The sequence below is a fragment of the Humulus lupulus genome, chromosome 7 (genome assembly GCF_963169125.1).
Source record: "Humulus lupulus chromosome 7, drHumLupu1.1, whole genome shotgun sequence".
NCBI classification, from domain to species: domain Eukaryota; kingdom Viridiplantae; phylum Streptophyta; class Magnoliopsida; order Rosales; family Cannabaceae; genus Humulus; species Humulus lupulus.
In genome coordinates, this window is record NC_084799.1 from 2,525,086 (window position 1) to 2,542,144 (window position 17,059).

Below are 17,059 nucleotides of genomic sequence, written 5' to 3' on the forward strand. Positions count from 1 at the left end.
GAAGAAAGGAATGGAACAAATGAGTTGAAAACTTGTAAAACTAGATAGATATGTACCTTCATTACATTCGATAAATACACGAGATGTGACGTGCTTGACTTTATCGAAATCCTCTCCTCCTTCCTCCATCCTTTCTTTGATTTTCTTAGGCATATTATGTATCTCCATATGATTGAGTGTAAGAATGTTTCTTAATCCATCTGGAACTCTCCTCAATCCCCTGCATAGTTCAATACGCAAATGCCCAAGTCTAGACAATGCACTCTCCTCCACCTTCCACTCTTTTAATCCTTCTAGAACACTAAGCTCAAGAGATTCAAGTCGATTGAAACCTCCTCTTGAGCACACCATTTCATCCCCCATAAAGATAATCCAACCAATGACAAGGGCTCTTAATTTTGGTAGCTTTTCTAGTGTTGGCATTGGATCATCCTCAAGTCTAAGATTAGACAACGTTAACTTGATAAGATTTGGGGAGAATTGGTTGACTTGTGGTAATCTTACTACAGGTGAGACCAGTGTAAGCTTATAAATTTGAGGACAGCTTAAAATCAAAGGAACAATATCTATCTTGACGTTATTACCTAGAGATGTTACTCGTAATCGTAAAGACAAAAGACGAGTGAATGTGAGAGTTTGGGGATTGTGTAAGAATGAGTCAAAATTTCCATCCACAACAATTGCTAATTTCTTGAGATTCTTCCGCTGTAGCAAATCACTCAGAACAAGATGCATGGTACGAACACCTACCAATGTCTGTAATAAATTTCTAGACTTAGTTGACCTCAAGAATTCACCAATTTCTACGCCGAAAGAAAATTTTGAAAAATATAGATGCCTCAACTGTTCCAACTTGCACATTGAATTTGGTATTTTACCACTTCTAGTCCACACTCTCAAAGTTTGCAGGCATCTCCAATTCCCAAAATAAGAAGGAATCATTTTTATTTCGCTATAAGGCATACTAAATAACCTTAGGTGGATAAGATTTCCAATTTCTTTAGGCAAAGTGGTGGTACGTTCAAAATCCGGCATGCCATCAATGATCAGAACTCTAAGCATCAGAAAGCGATTGCACAATTTATTTTCATATACAATATAATGTGTAAAAATATTTGGAGGCGTAATATATTTTGAAAAATATCAAAATTATCTATAAAAAAAAAACTTAGATTTTAGTTAAAAATTAACTAAAGTGACTTAATAGTTACTGTTTTTGAAACTTAAGGACTTGATTACCAAAAAAATATTTATCAAGTACTAAATTAATATATAATACTAGAATAATTGAAAAATATAAATATATATAAAGAGAGGAGAGAAGAGAAGAGGGTAAAGTATATTACTTGTTGGATCGTTTCCAAAATCTGCTGCCAGATTTTTCCTTTTGAGACACAAACTTATTGTATCTCTTATACCTACTCTAAGTTTGAGGGGATGTTAGGATTAGCTAACACTTGATTAGCATTCTGTTATGGTTAGTTAGACAGTTAGTGATTAGTTAATTGTACAGCTCATTCCCTAACTAATCCTTGTATATATACCATTGTAATCTATCTTTGTCTTGATGAGAATCAGTATAATTTTCACTCTCATTTACTTTTCTAATACAAGTGATTTGAAAGTATCAGGAAATAACGTATCTGATTTAGCCAGATTATTTGACATGGTAGGATTTAAGACTTTCATTCAATTTGAAGATAGACAGACATGATCAACTATATATAATTAGAAACAAAGTACACCACAAACTAATACCAGCCTTAGCAAAACATTTGAAAAAGATGATGGAGTTTCAAGCATCTGAACAACCCTTCTCATATTTGGTCTAAGAAATGGATTTTCTTGAACACACCACATGTACATGGACACCATCACATATATTCAACAACTAGTTTTGCGAGGAGAAAATACACAGAATCAAACATTATTCAACACACTGGTAAGCAAATCCTCCAAATGTTGATTTGATTGTATAGTGCAAAGACGATACCCCCACTTATATTCATCTATAGTCATACGCATGATCTGCATTCATGGTAGTGCCATTACAGAAAATGGGTAAATAAGCAATAAATATATATATATATATATATATATATGTATACAGAAGAAAGGAATGGAACAAATGAGTTCAAAACTTGTGAACAAGATAGATAGATAGAGATGTACCTTTATCACACTTGATAAACACACGAGATGTGACGTGGTTGACTTTATAGAAATCCTCTCCTCCTTCTTCCATCCTTTCTTTGAATTTCTTAGGCATACGATGTATCAGTATATCATGGAGTGTAGAAATGCTTCTTAATCCATCTGGAACTCTCCTCAATCCCCTGCATTTTTCAATACGCAAATAGCCAAGTCTAGACAATGCACTCTCCTCCACCTTCCACTCTTTTAATCCTTGTAGACCACTAAGCTCAAGAGATTCAAGTCGATTGAAACCTCCTCTTGAGCACACCATCTCATCCCCCATAAAGCTATACCTATCAATGACAAGGACTCTTAATTTTGGTAGCTTTTCTAATGTTGGCATTGGATCATCCTCAAGTCTCAGATTAAACAATCTTAAGTTGATAAGATTTGGGGGGAATTGGTTGACTTGTGGTAATCTTACTACAGGCGACTCCAGTGCAAGCTTATAAATTTGAGGACAGCTTAAAATCAAAGGAACAATATCTATCTTGACGTCATTACCAAGAGCTGTTACTTGTATAGACAAAAGACGAGTGAATGTGAGAGTTTGGGGATTGTGTAAGAATGAGTCAAAATTTCCATCCACAACAATTGCTAATTTCTTGAGATTCTTCAGCTGTAGCAAATCACTCAGAAAAAGATGCTTGGTACGAATACCTACCAATGTCTGTAATAAATTTCTAGACTTAGTTGACCTCAAGAATTCACCAATTCTTACGCCAGTAGAGAGATAAGAATTTAAAAAATATAGATGCCTCAACTGTTCCAACTTGCACATTGAATTTGGTATTTTATCACTATCGGTCCATACTCTCAAAGTTTGCAGGCATCTCCAATTCCCAAAATAAGAAGGAATCATTTTTATTCGGCTATTAGGCATACTAAATAACCTTAGGTGGATAAGATTTCCAATTTCTTTAGGCAACATGGTGGTACGTTGAAAATCCCGGAAGTCAATGATCAGAACTCTAAGCCTCAGAAAGCGATTGCAGACATGTCTGAATACTCCTCCTTCGAACGCAATGTGTCGCTCATGTACAGAAAGGTACCTAAGAGAGCCATCCATATTTCGAACCATATGAACAAAATCATTACCAGTACTTTCACGATCACAATAAATGGCAAGTCTTCGTACATTTGTTATCGGGACAGTGGACACTGATTCAATTGGCTCTTCCACTTTATTCCTCAAATCCATCAAATGTAGAAAGTTTTCATCTCGAGCTTTAGACACGCACAAATCTCGCATGAGATCATGAATGCAAAATGATTTTATCCTTCCTGTTGAACTCATATCTTTGACCTGAATCATGCTCCTCTCCACCAACTCACTTAAGCAATCATATGCCACATCCTCGATGGTTTCCATACAACTTCCTCTTAATGATATAAAACCTTCTGCTATGAGTATAAGGCACAACTCTTTTACTCTTATCACAGCATCTTCAGCGTAGCGAGACAAGTACAAAAAACAAGGCTTCAAGTGACATGGTAACTCACTGTAACTCAAACCTAACACCCACCAAACACTACGGTATTTTGAGTCATCGTGTTGTTCACCTTGACCTATGCAGCGCACTATGTTTCTTTTCATCTGCTCCCACTCATATATGGTGTGTTTCTTAGACAGAAGCCCAGCGAGCACGATGATGGCTAATGGCAAACCAGCGCACTTTTTAAGCATCTCAACCGCTAGTTCTTTCTTCCTTTCATTATCATCCGAGTCTGAACCTATATATCCAGTGAAAATGCACAAAAAGAATTATAATTAAATTGATGGAGCAAACTTGGGGCATGTATAGAGGCTTATATACTGCAAGATTGTCATCACGGCAACCATGCATAAATAAAATGGGGTAGTAAGACAAATGAATACTCTCAATTAAGAAAAAAGTTATCACACTAATGCTACCAGTTATTTCTCTATAGATAAAAGGAGGCACTAATATAATCATCGAAATAGGTAGCAACAATATTCCTATCAAACTTTTGGAAAACTAAACATTTCTCTGTTAAACACACTACCAACATATACAGAGCCTATGTATTACCAAATTCAAAAAGAATATTATGATCATTGAAATAAAAAGTGTGAAATATATTACTTGATGGATCCATTCCAACACAGAAGTACTTGTTCTGAAACAACTCCCAACTCTCATTGTCACTGAGCAAATGAGGTTCATGGATGAAACCATGTCGATCCACATGCAAAGCTACATCCTTATTCCGAGTGGTGAGTAAGATCTTGCTATCTGTGTCTCCTTGAGGGAATGCATGTTTTAGAAGATCCCAAGTTTTAGTGGTCCATATATCATCAAGGAGCACCAAACATTTCCACTCTTTCTGAAAGTCATGAAGCTTCTTGGCTAATTCAACATCACTTAAGCTTTTGATGTGGTTTCTTTGTGCATCTGTGGGAGAAGTGAAAGCAAATAAAATTGTAGCTATTTAGAGCATCCTGCAAATTTTCAGAAAATTCTGAATAGTTTACAGTACCTAAAACTAAGTTCACACATATTGTTGCACACGTAACTAATTTTTTTTTATGCACGTGGAAATCAACACATATTGGAAGAGCAAAGGAAGGAAAAGTTTCTTTATGTATTTTTGGTCTTCTTTTCTTTGTTTGAAATTAGAGGAAATAAAATAGGAAGAGAGAGAGAGAAGCGAGAAGTGTGGAAGAGTAGAAGACAACCTTAATTTCCTTTTTAGTTTGTTGACATATATTGGGAAAATTTTATACATGATCTTTATTTATTTTCATGTAAATCTAATATTAAACAAGTTAATATGAGACAACCTAAAACACGTTTCTAAAATTGAATTGATCTTCAATTTTCTTCACAGTCTTTCAAAGTATCCTTAGGATCAATGGTTGCTCGATGATGGTTCAATGCAATTCTTGTAAGAGACATAATTTTCACTCGGGTGTCCGTTTTTTGTGATTTTTTTTTTTTTTTGGTATTTTTTTGATATCTACACGTTTTAGAAGTTTACATACACATTTTCAAAGTTTAGAACTTGAAAACATACCAAAACATATCTTGAACATATCTTGAACATGAGGTATGTTTTTCATTTTGCATTTTTGCATTGATGTACTCATCCAGAAGTATGTTCTGAGGCTTTATATCACAATGGATGATCTGACTATAGCACTCCTCGTGTAAATATAAGAGCCCTTTTGCAATTCCTAAAGCAAGTTCACATCTTTGGTTCCAACTAGGCTTTATGTCACCAAACAAAAAGTTTGCTAGAGTCCCATTGCACAAGAACTCGTATACCAACAAACGATTTTGTCCATCATCACAGTATCCAAGTAGGTGAACAAGATTCTTGTGATGTGTTTGGCCAATGGATTTCAATTCTGCCTTGAATTCTCTTTCACCATCTCTTAGTACTGTACTCAATTTCTTCACAGCCACGGCAGTGCTAGCATTAGTTTGTATCAGGAAGCCTTTGTAAACAATGCCAAAAGCTCCACGTCCCAGTTCATCTTTGAAACCATCTGTGGCTTCTTCAAGTTCCTTGTAGCTAAAGCAACGCAAATTTGATTCAGGAACTTCTTGTGGATAATGAGACCTTTCATTCTTCTTCTTGTGAATGAAGAAAAATCCCATACAAATTGCACCAAGAAACATAAAGTTAACACATACAGAGGCACTTAATATCCCCAATGTAACTAGAATCAAACCGCTCTGGTTTTTCTTGATCACTTTTGTAACAGGATGATTAGATAAGATAGTAGAGTTACTCTTTCGAATTTTGATCAAAGCAATAGATGGGCGGCTGTTATCCACTCTCCCATTTGATAAGGGAAACCTCTTCTTCCAACAAGTCCCTCCTCTCAGAACAGCAACAGCACATAAACAGTCATTCAAACAAGATTTTTTGCAGGTTTCTTTAGTGGAAGATGCTATTCTAATGTAATCTGATCCGGGCCAACCAGCATTCCTGAGCTCCACAATATCATATGCATCTTTCCCAGAGCTAGTTATCTCATCCTCCTTACAGCCTTGAATGAAATCTGGTTTACAACTTCCATAACTGTCATCAGGATTGATTAGAGAGTACCCTTCTAAGCATTCACACTTTGGCCCCTTGTCCTCCTTGAGGCTGCAAATGGCATTGTACCCACAAACTCCAATACCTGCCCAAACAACAGTTGAAATGCATATGTTATCTGGTATAGACCAAAGAGGTGTCCAACTCACATTGCTACTAAAAATTTTGGGATGAAAATACTGTGTGAAAATTCCATTAAAACTAATTGTTGCTCGAACGTAGTAGTCTCTTGTTGACACAACTCTTCCTTGTGTCAGATTGAATATTTCACCATTCCCTCTGGAAACATACAAGTAACCTGATTCATTGAAAACTATATGTGTGGTTGCAATCACTGGATTAGAGCTTTCACCAGAGATGTTAGTTGCATAATAAGGCTCATTGGCATAGTTAGAAGGCAAGTTTACTGTGTTGAGCACAACATTCCCATCTTCTCGCAAACGAAATTGGAACCTTCCTTTGGAATAGTTAGTCTGTGATTGATGAGATGAAAGGACTTGTCCCATGTCCAATACCTGGCTTGGCAAAATAGTATCAGTTGGATTCTTAAAGCTTTCCCATAACTTGTTTGAATTGGAACCTTCAAGGACAAAGTTTCCTTCATCACTCATGACACCATTGGCAACACTTTCATCAACTGACTCAGACTTCCATAGCTCTTCGCCTAGAGGAGTAGTTAGAGCAAGTCCTATTTCAGGAGTTAGCACCACATTTGATCTCGCTTCAGCCGGCTTATCTCCATTGGCACACCAAATTATGGTTTTGTCAGGTTTCTTGACATACCATATGCATAGCAAGAAGAAGATATCGTCTTGGTTTCTAAGCTTGCGAAAGCCGAAAGCAAACTCGCCATTCTGAGAGAGCCAAGAGGAAGAGTTCTCTGTTGCGAAAAGGGAATCTCCTAAGCTCACTCTGCCATTACTGGTTTGAGGAAGAACTTGGTTTGCTGATAGAAAAAAGAGCAAGGGAAGAAGAACAAGTTGAGAAGATAGAGTCATTGTTGTCTTTACATCTTGGTCTCTTATTTTGTTCTTCAACTAATCATAGACCAAATTCAAGCAGTGTAGAGTAACTCGGTGATAATGTAATCAAATCAAGAAGAACATAACTAACACGCGCATAAGACTTTTTTGTTTTGTAAAAATTCACTTTCTTTCTCTTTTAGACTTTGTTGATCCAAATACAAATCCAAGTGAAGATAATATTGAACTGCTACACTATGCTACTGCATTCAATTTCAAATTACTAAACACGTGTTTTCTCAATGTGTGGCAGTGGTCATAAAGTAAGGTTGAACTTTTTTGTCTCACTAATCTTAATTAATTTAGATAATAAGTAGTCACAGATTGGAGAAATTCTAGTAGTGTATTATTTATTATGATTAATCATGAGACTATGACTTCTGGTATATTATATTGAATTGATTAATACATAAGTTAAACGGTTTATTATATTATTATTATCATAATTTACAGGTGTAAAGCATACTTATATATGAATACGATTACTCCTTAAAGAGAAAACTCTCCAAATATAACATGTCCTTTGGTCATGTAAGAATAATGGATTAATAATCATTGGTAAAATACCAGCAATAAGTTATTAGATAAATATAAATATAAAAACAGATCTTTTTTTAAGTATTTCTTTCCTCTCTCTCTCTCTCTCAATCTCTATTCTGAACCATCTGCAGAATAGATTCTTTGTTTAAGTTGATTTTCCCAAGTATTCAGCATTTTCCAATTATTATCAACTCAATGTACTGTCAAACACAAATAACTAATATTTTGGATTGATGTCCAACAATCGGTGGTCAACAACGCTCTATGCGTCACCAAAATCGACTTCAACTTTTTTTTCTAATCTAAAAACGCATTATAAATATATCCCGCAACAGTAAATCTTGATGGGAACTGAAATGTGGGAAAGAACAATTTAATGAGCTTTTGAAATCATTTTCTCTCCCCGTTCCTAGGATAGCTCATCTATAATGATATATTAAGCTATCCCTTTCCTAACAACATTTTGATTAAACATTAGTGGCAGTCCACTTGAAGCAACTTCTTTTTCATTGCAAATTATTGTCTTTTTAGTAAATCTATCCATAATTTATTGATGCTTCTTACTTTGCTCAACCTGACACTAAAAGAATTATATATAATCTTAATTTTTAAAATAATAATATATAATATTCTAAAAATTAGGATTATATATTATTATTATAATAATATTTAATACAAAACTATATATTTGATAATTATATTGAAGATATAATTTGAAGATAGACGGACATGATCAACTATATATAATTAGAAACAAAGTACACCACAAACTAATACCAGCCTTAGCAAAAAATTTGAAAAAGATAATGGAGTTTCAAGCATCTGAACAACCCTTCTCATATTTGGTCTAAGAAATGGATTTTCTTGAACACACCACATGTACATGGACACCATCACATATATCTTTAGCCTCTTCTTAGCAGCTAAAGCATCAACTTCATAATCCACAAGAACATCCAATGACCCTTCTCTAAAACAATCATAAGCGCAGTCTTATTCAACAATTAGTTTTGCGAGGAGAAAATACACACATAATTAAAACAAACAAAAACACAATCCAGATTTTATTGAACACGCTGGTAAACGAATCCTCCAAATGTTGATTTGATTGTATAGTGCAAAGACGATACCATTACACCTAATCTGCATTCATAGTAGTGCCATTACAGAAAATGGGTAAATAAGCAATAAATATATATATGTATACAGAAGAAAGGAATGGAACAAATGAGTCCAAAACTTGTAAAACTAGATAGATATGTACCTTCATTACATTCCATAAATAGACGAGATGTGACGTGGTTGACTTTATAGAAATCCTCTCCTCCTTCCTCCATCCTTAGTTTGAATTTCTTAGGCATCCATTTTATCTCCATATGATTGAGTGTAAGAATGTTTCTTAATCCATCTGGAACTCTCCTCAATCCCCTGCATTCTTCAATACGCAAATAGCCAAGTCTAGACAATGCACTCTCCTCCACCTTCCACTCTTTTAATCCTTGTAGACCACTAAGCTCAAGAGATTCAAGTCGATTGAAACCTCCTCTTGAGCACACCATCTCATCCCCCATAAAGCTACACCAACCAATGACAAGGACTCTTAATTTTGGTAGCTTTTCTAACGTTGGCATTGGATCATCCTCAAGTCTCAGATCACACAATCTTAACTTGATAAGATTTGGGGAGAATTGGTTGACTTGTGGTAATCTTACTACACGCGATTCCAGTGTAAGCTTATAAATTTCAGGACAGCTTAAAATCAAAGGAACAATATCTATCTTGACGAAGTCTATCTTTTTTGCTCGTAATCGTAAAGACAAAAGACGAGTGAATGTGAGAGTTTGGGGATTGTGTAAGAATGAGTCAAAATTTCCATCCACATAAATTGCTAATTTCTTGAGATTCTTCAGCTGTAGCAAATCACTCAGAACAAGATGTTGGGTACCAATACCTACCAATGTCTGTAATAAATTTCTAGACTTAGTTGACCTCAAGAATTCACCAATTCTTACGCCAGTAAAACGACTAGACAAATATAGATGCCTCAACTGTTCCAACTTGCACATTGAATTTGGTATTTTATCACTATTGGTATATAATCTCAAAGTTTGCAGGCATCTCCAATTCCCAAAATAAGAAGGAATCATTTCTATTATGCTTTTAGGCATACTAAATAACCTTAGGTGGATAAGATTTCCAATTTCTTTAGGCAACGTGGTGGGACGTATACTTTCAATAATGATCAGAACTCTAAGCATCAGAAAGCGATTGCAAACATGTCTGAATACTCCTTCTTCGAACGCAATGAGATCATGTACAGAAAGGTACCTAAGAGAGCCATCTATATTTCGAACAAAATCATTATCAGCACTTTCAAAATCATAATAAATGACAACTCTTCGTACATTTGTTGTTGGGACAGTAGACACCGATTCAATTGGCTCTTCCACTTTATTCCTCAAATCCATAAAATGTAGAAAGTTTTCATCTCGAGCTTTAGACACGCACAAATCTCGCATGAGATCATGAATGCAAAATGATTTTATCCTTCCTGTTGAACTCATATCTTTGAACTGAATCATGCTCCTCTCCACCAACTCACTTAAGCAATCATATGCCAAATCCTCCATGGTTTCCATACAACTTCCTCTTAATGATATAAAACCTTCTGCTATGAGTATAAGGCATAACTCTTTTACTCTTATCACAGCATCTTCAGCGTAGCGAGACAAGTACAAAAAACAAGGCTTCAAGTGACATGGTAACTCACTGTAACTCAAACCTAACACCCCCCAAACACTACGGTATTTTGAGTCATCGTGTTGTTCACCTTGACCTATGCAGCGCACTATGTTTCTTTTCATCTGCTCCCACTCATATATGGTGTGTTTCTTAGACAAAAGCCCAGCGAGCACGATGATGGCTAATGGCAAACCAGCGCACTTTTTAAGCATCTCAACCGCTAGTTCTTTCTTCCTTTCATTATCATCCGAGTCTGAATCTATATATCCATGCACAAAAAGAATTATAAATAAAATGGGGTAGTAAGACAAATGAATATTCTCAATTAAGACAAAAGTTATCACACTAATGCTACCAGTTATTTCTCTATAGATAAAAGGAGGCACTAATATAATCATCGAAATAGGTAGCAACAATATTCCTATCAAAATTTTGGAAAACTAAACATTTCTCTGTTAAACACACTACCAACATATACAGAGCCTATGTATTACCAAATTCAAAATGAATATTATGATCATTGAAATAAAAAGAGTGAAATATATTACTTGATGGATCCATTCCAACACACGAGTACTTTTTCTGAAACAGCTCCCAGCTCTCCTTGTCACTGAGAAAATGAGGTTCATGGATGAAACTACCTTGATCCACATGCAAAGCTACATCCTTAATCCGAGTGGTGAGTAAGATCTTGCTATCTGTGTCTCCTTGAGGGAATGCATGTTTTAGAAGATCCCAAGTTTTAGTAGTCCATATATCATCAAGGAGCACCAAACATTTATTCTCTTTCTGAAAGTTGTGAAGCTGCTTGGCTAATTCATCTTCACTTGTCATTCTGATTTCTTCTCTTCTTTCCTTGTTTGTAGAAGTGAAAGCAAATAAAATTCCTTCCAAGACAGCGCGTGTATTACATTGCTGAGATATTGAGGCCCAAGCATAACAATCAAAGTGAGTCCTGACTTGGGGATGTTGATAAACCTTTCTTGCAAGAGTGGTCTTCCCCAAACCACCCATCCCATACACAGAGATCACCTTATGCTTACGAGGATCCTTTTGTTCAGTCAAAAGGGCTACCAACTCTTCGATGTCTTTCTGGAATCCAACAACGTGATTGTCTTCAACATAAGAATAAGCTTGCCTCAACTGTCTTCGCTCCTGGACATAGCTTGAAGAAGCTTCAGCTGCCTGGTCCATTGATTTCTGCACTCCATATTTTTCTAAATCTGATGTCCAAGTATCAATGTTGGATGAGATCCTCTCAATCTCTGATCCAACTTTATGAACATCAATTTTGTCTCTGAAGATGCAAATGGATCTTTTCAGTACACGTCTTATACCTCCAGCACTCTCATTCAGAGCCACTTTGAAGACATAATTTTCAATAACATCCTCCAAGGCACAAGAATTTTCTCTAACTTGAGCAACCAAAAGGCGAACTCTCTCGTCACCATTTCTAACACAAGCATCTGCGTCTTTTAAGAAAGCGCTCATACATTGAAGCTTGATCTGTGCATTCCCGACTCGGTCTTCTACTCCATGCAAGAATTCAGCTTCAGAAAGTACCAAGTCTCCAAGCCTTTCAATCACAAACGAAACAATAGCATCAACCATATCTTGTTCTGTAAACGAATTCTATGACTTACAACAAAACTGGTCTTTTAAGCATTCTATCCAAGTGGAGGTGTACAGCTAAAGCATATTCAACAATGGCGGCTCTTATTACCTCAATTTTTGTTGTTTTTTGAAAACCAGTTTTGTTTTATTATAGTAATTATTCAACCCTATTTTTTCGTTCTAATTTTTTCAAAAAAGATTTATATGTAAAAAAATCACTCAGCAATATTGGTGGGCAACCATAACTTCCAGGAAGGAACCAGCTTAAGATCACTCTGCTTTCTCTTTAAATATTCACCTCTCTAATAAAAAATGGCTAGTTGGCTAGATTAAGCAATAAAAAAAATAACATGTTTTTTTAAGTATAAATAATAAAAATTAAAATTATGTATTAATATTAATATTAATATTATAATAATGATATTATATAATATTTAAATTTATATCAATATAATTATTAAATATATAGTTTTATTATTATAATGATATTTTATTATATTTAAATTTATATTAATATAATTGTTAAATACCTTATCTTGTCTTAAATGTTATTATAATAATGATATAATATAACAATTGAATTTATATTAATATAATTAATAAATATTTATTTTTAATTGGTTCTAAATATATATTTTATTAAATATTTATAATATTATGATAAAGTTGAAAAAAAAAACCTTTAAAATTAAGAAAAATAGTTAAATAAACTCTTTTCATATTGGTGAATTCTCCTATAGGGCTTCACTTTAAGCCCTACCGGTGGGGCTCTCAGTGTTATCGACCCGTGAATAGTTTCGGCGCGATTTTTTTATGACCGTGTATATTGTAGCTATTTAGAGCATCGTGCAAATTTTCAGAAAATTCCGAATAGTTTACAGTACCGAAAACTAAGTTCATACATATTGTTGCACGCGCGACTAATTTTTTTTATGCGCGTGGAATCAACATGTTTGAACCTAGTTTTCGGTACTGTAAACTATTCAGAATTTTCTGAAAATTTGCAGGATGATCTAAATAACTACAATATACACGGTTATAAAAAAAATCGCGCTGAAAACTGTTCACGGGTCAAGAAATACTGAGAGCCCCATCGGTAGGGCTTAAATGAAGCCCCTATAGAGAAGAATTGTCCTATATATATTTAGGCAAATTCTATAATAGGAATGCCAATTTAGCCCCTATTTGGTAGGGATATCTCTCTTTTCAGCACATAGAGAAATTATAATCCAAATTTTTTTTATATGACAGTGTATATTTGTAGCACACATTTTTTTTTGTTATTATTGGTTTATGTGTTGATTATTTTGATTTTAACTAACTAAGTGTTTAGGGTGTGATTGTTTAAATTGAATTTATTATTTTTGTTTATTTGAATAATTGTGGGAATTTGGTTGTGCATGAGTTTTTATTGTGTGCGTGCATGTGCATGTACATGGTTAGTAGTGATATGTTTGTTTGATTTAGTGTGTGTACGAACAAGGTATACAAAGTGATCATACAAATGAATGTCATGCACCTAGACTAAATGGTGGAAGTGTAAGTTTTCCCAATTTTAGAAAAACTAAGAATTTGGACGCTTTCTAGAAGTTGTGATTCACTAAGTGTGAAAAGGGAAATAAATTTGTAAGAGAGAGATGATAGTGGTGTGAGGCAATTGGAAGAGCAAAGGAAAGAAAAGTTTCTTTATGTATTTTTGGTCTTCTTTTCTTTGTTTGAAATAAAATAGGGTAAGAGAGAGAGAGAGAGACGAGAAGCGAGAAGTGTGGAAGAGTAGAAGACAACCTTAATTTCCTTTTTAGTTTGTTGACATATATTGGGAAAATTTTATACATGATCTTTATTTATTTTCGTGTAAATCTAATATTAAACAAGTTAATATGAGACAACCTAAAACACGTTTCTAAAATTGAATTTAAAAAAATAATGATAAGAATATTTACATTATACGCAACGAAATGAATGAGTCATTCTTTCAGTTTCTCAAACCCTTGTATCCTTTTTGTTACAGAGTATTACTAAGAAACTGAACTGATTTTCAATTTTCTTCACAGTCTTCCAAAGTATTCTTAGGATCACCTAGACTAGAGTGGGCAATTCTCAACACACGAAATAGATACTGAGAGAAGAAGAGAAAAAAACAATGAGGCTTAGAAAATGACTTGTGTTTAGAAAGAATCTAAAACCTATCAGAAAACCAATGTCTATCATCTTATGACTTCTAATTTCAACTATCTCTTAACATTCTTAAAATCAAGGCCTGTATTATTTTCAATTGATTTAATTAATTAAATAATTATTTAAATCCTTTATCAAATTAATTATTTATAATTTGAACCTTGATTTAAACTTATTTATTAATTTAGATACTAATTTATCTTAATTAATAAATCTGTCATAATCTCTCTTCTTCTCTAAATTGTATAACTGTGTGAAACTATCCAAAATTGATTTGGTCAACTTTGATAATTCTGATTGATAATTAAATCAATTAATTGAGACTATCTAGATGAATTTATCCAAGGTACAGTGGGGACCATGGGTGTAATGCCCCGGATTCCCTATTATGGTTTAATGGCTGGATTAGTAGGCCGGGAGGGCCATAATTGTTTAATTGTGCCATTAAATGTGTTTATGCGTGTTTATGAGAATTATATTATAATATAATGTTAATTGTATGCATGTCGATGATATGTGTTGAGACCACATTATGATGTGGGTTTGTTCGAGCTTTTCGACTTGAGACGATCGTAGAATATTGATTAGTGGTTTAGTCACAACAGGTTTTAAGTGTCGGGGCTTGGGATAAGTCTCGGGGTGATTTTAATGATTAGAGCGTTACCGGGAGTTATAGGGTAACAGGATGTGAAATATTGGTATTGAGAATATTGAGAATAACGGGAATTTGAGAGCGTTAATTGTGATTAACGAGATAGGAGGGAAGTACCAAAAATGCCCTTGGGAGCCTTTAGAAAGTATTAATAGACCTAGGGGTAAAATGGACATTTCACCCCTAGGATAGATATACCCTTTGACAGCTGAAGAAGAAAGTGGAAAACAGAGTATACTTTAAGAGTTCTCCCGTACCTTCTTTTCTTCATTTTTCTTTGTGGTTTTTGAACCAATTTTGAGGATTCAAGCCTAGGAAGCAAGCCTTGGGAGTTTAGGAGTGTGTTCCATCATTGAAGACCATCATAAGCCAAGCTTTGGGTAAGTCTCTAACCATGGTTTTCTCTGGTTTGCTCTGTTCTGGTTTTATTTTGCAGCTGAGTTTTCTAGGGTGAATTCATGGTTTTGTTGGGAGCTTTGGCTAGGGTTCCCATGCTTGTGATGTTTGGGGCATGTTAGGATGGTTTTTGGGTTTATTTGGCATCAAGAATAGGATTTGGAAGCTTGGAAATCGAGTTAGAATCGAAGGAGTTGAAGAAGGTCGGTTCAGGGGAGTTTGGGCCTGGAGGTAGCGCTACAGCGCCCACCCTAGGGCGCTATAGCGCTCCTCAGAAGGTTTTTTTGGCTTTTGGGAGGTTCTGAGTATAGCGTTGTGGCGCTAGGGGTTGAGCGCTGTAGCGCTACCCTGTTCCTTCCAAACCCCGTTTTGAGTGTTTTTAAGGGTTTTTGACTTAGGGTTTCAATCCTTAAGGCCCGGGATCGAATCTACTCACCGTGTGGGCATGTTTCGGGGTTCCGAGAGTGGTGTGTAGGTTAAGACCCTATTATTGTGGATTCTCATTAATGGAGGTTATAATTGGTTGTGATTAGGTCACCGCTAAGGAGCTAAAGGATCGATCGTTCTCAGGGATCGTCTTTATCATACTTCTCACTCGAACCAGAGGTAAGAAAACAGTGTATGGATACAATTGCACCCTGTACAGGTATAAGGCATGCATGGTTTGATATTGAGGCATGTTGGTTGATAAATGTGAACGTGGATTGCATATTAAATGCTAACGAATGCTGATTACCTGTTTATGACACTGACTAGTCAGGGACCGACTCTAAAGTCGATGATCACGCATTGAATGGCTCTATGGCATTAATGCGGGACCGACCCTAAGGTCGATGAACCTATAAGCGCTTGCCTGGTCTACGACCAGATGACTATAGCCAAGGTATATGACCCCGGTGACCGTTTGTCAAATGGCTAAGGGACGTTGTCCATAGTTTCGACCCTAGAGTCGTGAGGAAGGTTATGTTGGTGACTAATCACCATGCACCTGTCCTGAACAGGCTTACGAAAGAATCACTTATCAGTTTAGCCCTGGTGACCCTATCGTCATATGGCTAGAGGGAGCTATGCTCATTATTGTGACTTTTGGCTATTGTCACCTATTTGTTGGACTGTTAGTCCTGAATGGTTATTATGATCGCTGTTGATATTATATCATGTTTTATTGTGTTTTCTTGCTGGGCCTTGGCTCATGGGTGCTATGTGGTGCAGGTAAAGGGAAGGAAAAGCTTAACCAACCCTGAGTGGAGAGCTTGGGCAATGTGATGTACATACAGGGCCGCTTGACCGCCACGGTTAAGGAGTTCTCAGAGGGACTAGGGGTTTACCCTATTTTTGCCGCTTAGGCCGGCGGGGACTGTAAATTTGAAACATTAGCGACTCTTTTGTATTACAAACCACTTGTAAACATTTTGAAAGGCTCATGAGCAGTTTCTTTATTTAATGAAATGTACCCTTTCCTTTTTATTGGTTTTCACCTTAACCTGATAATAAAGCTTAGATCACGTTTTTAACCAAAGGACTCGGGTAGCGAGTCAAATTTCCGGTTCACTGTTCTCCGTAACTGTTCTGGGGTAACCAGGGCATTACAATGGGCCTCTGAAATCAAGCTCCAATAAGTTATCATAAATCTAACAAATAAATTTAC

The 17,059-nt window shown here is 35.5% G+C and overlaps 4 protein-coding genes across 5 annotated transcripts in view; all 4 read right to left on the reverse strand.

The window, feature by feature from the left end:
* Positions 1 to 2,134: 2,134 nt before the first annotated feature.
* LOC133789623 (probable disease resistance RPP8-like protein 2) lies at positions 2,135 to 5,117 on the reverse strand. The gene is made up of 3 exons (XM_062227412.1): positions 5,048 to 5,117; positions 4,305 to 4,613; positions 2,135 to 3,930 (listed from the first exon to the last, which is right to left on the reverse strand). Exons 1-3 carry the CDS (start codon positions 5,115 to 5,117, stop codon positions 2,135 to 2,137), a joined length of 2,175 nt encoding a protein of 724 aa, XP_062083396.1.
* LOC133789354 (G-type lectin S-receptor-like serine/threonine-protein kinase RLK1) lies at positions 5,108 to 5,893 on the reverse strand. Its single transcript, XM_062227207.1, has one exon. The coding sequence runs from the start codon at positions 5,841 to 5,843 to the stop codon at positions 5,217 to 5,219; it is 627 nt and encodes a 208-aa protein (XP_062083191.1). The 5' UTR covers positions 5,844 to 5,893; the 3' UTR covers positions 5,108 to 5,216.
* Positions 5,848 to 7,265, reverse strand: LOC133789624 (G-type lectin S-receptor-like serine/threonine-protein kinase LECRK3). The gene is made up of 2 exons (XM_062227413.1): positions 6,025 to 7,265; positions 5,848 to 5,917 (listed from the first exon to the last, which is right to left on the reverse strand). Exons 1-2 carry the CDS (start codon positions 7,263 to 7,265, stop codon positions 5,848 to 5,850), a joined length of 1,311 nt encoding a protein of 436 aa, XP_062083397.1.
* A 1,274-nt stretch (positions 7,266 to 8,539) lies between these two features.
* Positions 8,540 to 17,059, reverse strand: part of LOC133790316 (putative disease resistance protein At1g50180) — a 51,387-nt gene continuing 42,867 nt past the window's right edge. Inside the window, exons 1-3 of one of the 2 annotated variants that reach the window (XM_062227920.1) lie at positions 11,120 to 12,208; positions 9,094 to 10,830; positions 8,540 to 8,972 (exon numbers count right to left, since the gene is read on the reverse strand). In XM_062227920.1, coding sequence (XP_062083904.1) covers positions 8,968 to 8,972; positions 9,094 to 10,830; positions 11,120 to 12,182 — 2,805 coding nt within the window. In that variant the 5' untranslated portion in view covers positions 12,183 to 12,208 and the 3' untranslated portion in view covers positions 8,540 to 8,967. Of the gene's footprint in view, positions 8,973 to 9,093; positions 10,831 to 11,119; positions 12,209 to 17,059 lie in introns of those variants that run through there. The other variant, XM_062227919.1, reaches the window with a different exon arrangement.

Coding starts and splice junctions, on each gene's coding strand:
- LOC133789623 (XM_062227412.1), bottom strand. CDS start 5,117: ATGTCTCTTACAAGAATTGCATTGAACCATCATCGAGCAACCATTGAT. Junction 4,614..5,047: donor TAAGGATACTTTGAAAGACT/GTGAAGAAAATT, acceptor CTTCTCCCACAG/ATGCACAAAGAAACCACATC. Junction 3,931..4,304: donor TGTTGGAATGGATCCATCAA/GTAATATATTTC, acceptor CTGGATATATAG/GTTCAGACTCGGATGATAAT.
- LOC133789354 (XM_062227207.1), bottom strand. CDS start 5,843: ATGTTTCTTGGTGCAATTTGTATGGGATTTTTCTTCATTCACAAGAAG.
- LOC133789624 (XM_062227413.1), bottom strand. CDS start 7,265: ATGACTCTATCTTCTCAACTTGTTCTTCTTCCCTTGCTCTTTTTTCTA. Junction 5,918..6,024: donor GGGACTTGTTGGAAGAAGAG/GTTTCCCTTATC, acceptor CTGTTACAAAAG/TGATCAAGAAAAACCAGAGC.